General features: G+C 45.0%; 1 protein-coding gene across 4 annotated transcripts in view; it reads right to left on the bottom strand.

Annotated features, from left to right (window-relative positions):
• The window catches only part of adgrl3.1 (adhesion G protein-coupled receptor L3.1), a 198,557-nt gene that overhangs the window by 73,915 nt on the left and 122,142 nt on the right, over window positions 1-2,500 (bottom strand). For all 4 annotated transcript variants that reach the window (XM_053619428.1, XM_053619431.1, XM_053619429.1 and 1 more), the window contains exon 9: window positions 193-381. In XM_053619428.1, the coding sequence (XP_053475403.1) occupies window positions 193-381 (189 nt within the window). The remainder of the gene's footprint in view (window positions 1-192; window positions 382-2,500) is intronic.

The following is a 2,500-nucleotide window of genomic DNA, read 5'->3' as shown; positions in this document are numbered from 1 at the left end:
TCACTAACAGGTAATCGTATTGTTATAAGACTATTATCACACCTTTTTGTGTGTTGGTGTTAATTAATGTAGCAAGATAAAAATAAAAAACATGCTTCATCACATCGTAGCAAAAGGTGTGAGTGTGGGAGTGTGGGAGTGTGTGTGTGTGTGTGTGTGTGTGTGTGTGTGTGTGTGTGTATGCGCGGTTACCTTGTTAAGGCTGCGTGCCGCTGTGTCCTTCCCACCAGGAGTGAGGTTCCTCAGCTGCACGTCTAACAGCTCCACCAGCTGGGCCATGGCTCTGACTGTAGACGGGACGTCTCCCGGACGCAACGCCGCCGTCTTCGTCTGCTCGGCTAACTCACGCGCTACGATGGCGGCCGTCTCTCCTGACCTCATCTACAAACAGAGACGCGGATGTTGAGACAGTTTAGCGGTGCTGTTCATGAAGTGTGTCATCCATTCAGCTTCCTAGAATGGTTCTTTGGATGAATCTGATTGGTCAGAAGGTGTGGATTCAGTTTCTATAACAGCAGCGCTGACTGTAAGTTCCGGCTGTAGGGCAAATCACAGGTTTGTGTTAATGCGCTGGTCCAAATATGGTATCGTTCCGAAACAGGGAAACACTCTGTTAGAGGGTTCTACAAAAAAAACCCTTCAAGGTTCAAGGAGAACCAAAGAACCCGTAATGATTCTACATAAAGCGCACATAATCGAACTGAGAGACGATTAGAAAAGAAAACAGACACAGAAAGAGAGAGACAGAAGGAAGAAAGATGAAAAAAACAGAGTGATGGAGAAGAAATGAATTATGAAAAAGACAGAGAGGGAAAGGGACAGAAAGGTAAAAAATAGATAGAGAATGAGAGAAAATAAAAAAACAGAGAGAGAGAGAAAAGTAGAGGGCTTTTAGAAATAGGGGAGGGAGAGAGAGAGAGAAAGAAGTAGAGGTCTTATAGAAACTGGAGAGAGACAGAGAGGGGGGAGACAGAGAGAGAGAGGGAGAGAGAGAGAGAGAGACAGTGAGAGAGACACAGGGTTATAAGAGAGAGAGTGAGACATACCGAGAGAAAGAGAATGAGAGAGAGAAGTAGAGGGCTTATCAAAATAGGAGAGAGAGAGGGAGAGTGAGAGAGAGAGAGAGAAGTAGAGGGTTTATAGAAAAAGCAGAGAGAGAGAGAGAGACAGCGAGAGAGAGAAGTAGATGGCTTATAGAAATAGCAGAGAGAGAGAGAGAGAGAAGTAGATGGCTTATAGAAATAGCAGAGAGAGAGAGAGAGAGAAGTAGATGGCTTATAGAAATAGCAGAGAGAGAGAGAGAGAGAGACGGGGTTATAAAAGAGAGAGAGAGAGAGAGAGAGCGCACACATGAGAGAGACAGTGTGTGAGACAGAAAGAAAAAGAAACAGAGATAGAAAGAATGGAAGGAGAAGGGAAGAAGATGCTGAGAGTAAAAAAGCAGAACAAGTCACACAGGAAGAGAGCGAGAGAGAGAGAGAGAGAGCGAGAGCGAGAGAGAGAGGGAGAGAGACAGAGAGAGCGAGAGCGAGAGAGAGAGAGAGAGAGCGAGAGAGAGAAAGCGAGAGAGAGAGAGCGAGAGAGAGAGAGAGAGCGAGAGAGGGAGAGAGAGAGAGAGCGAGCGAGAGAGCGAGAGAGAGCGAGAGAGAGAGCGAGAGAGAGAGAGAGAGAGAGAGAGTGAGAGAGAGGATGAAATGAGGAAAACAGAGACTGAGAGAGAAGAGCAGTGAAAGAGTGAGAAAGCCATGGTTTCCATCCGTGTATTTTTATGTGAATTTTGGGAGATCGCATAAAAAACTAAATGAATGAAAACCGCTGGAAGGAAACGCCAGATGTGGAAAAAATCTCCAAAATGCGCATTAAAAAACGTGTGCGCTCAACTGAGGTGGATTTTCCGTTTTTTTTATTCGATAAGAAGACAAACTACGATGGAAACACAGTTACTGAATAAACTCCTCGATGTGCGTCAGGAAAAAGTCATGTGACTTTGACTCGACACGTCATGTGATTGGATAACGGGCTGATGTGATTGGATAACGGGCTGATGTGATTGGATAGTCAGCGCACGGGGCAGTTTACACGGCAGTGTGTTTTTCACGCGGAACTGCTGGATTGCAAAACCGCACGTATTTATTTATTTATTTATCTATCTGTCTATCATTGTTTATTACGTTGGGAAGAAAAGAGCCGCAGAGGTTTCGCCGGCTCTAACACCTTCCGTTTATACTCTGCAGTAGTTTTCCCAGAAGTGACGATTTTCCTATCTTGACCTACGCGATATTCCAATTTTTCACATAAATTACATTCGCAACTTGGATGGAAACATGGCTAGTGAGAATGGCCGAGAGGGCAAAGAACTGCAGAGACACAGAGCAGACGCTGAAAGAAAAGCAGAGCGAGAGTGAAACATACCCAGTGCGAGAGACAGACAGCGAGAGAGAGAGAGAGAATATAAAATGAGGAAAATAGAGAGTGTGAGAGAAGAGCAATGAAAGAGTGA

Source organism: Ictalurus furcatus, chromosome 29 (genome assembly GCF_023375685.1).
Source record: "Ictalurus furcatus strain D&B chromosome 29, Billie_1.0, whole genome shotgun sequence".
Classification (NCBI taxonomy): domain Eukaryota; kingdom Metazoa; phylum Chordata; class Actinopteri; order Siluriformes; family Ictaluridae; genus Ictalurus; species Ictalurus furcatus.
The sequence above is the reverse complement of the archived record's forward strand: the minus strand, read 5'-3'. Positions and strand labels throughout refer to the sequence as shown.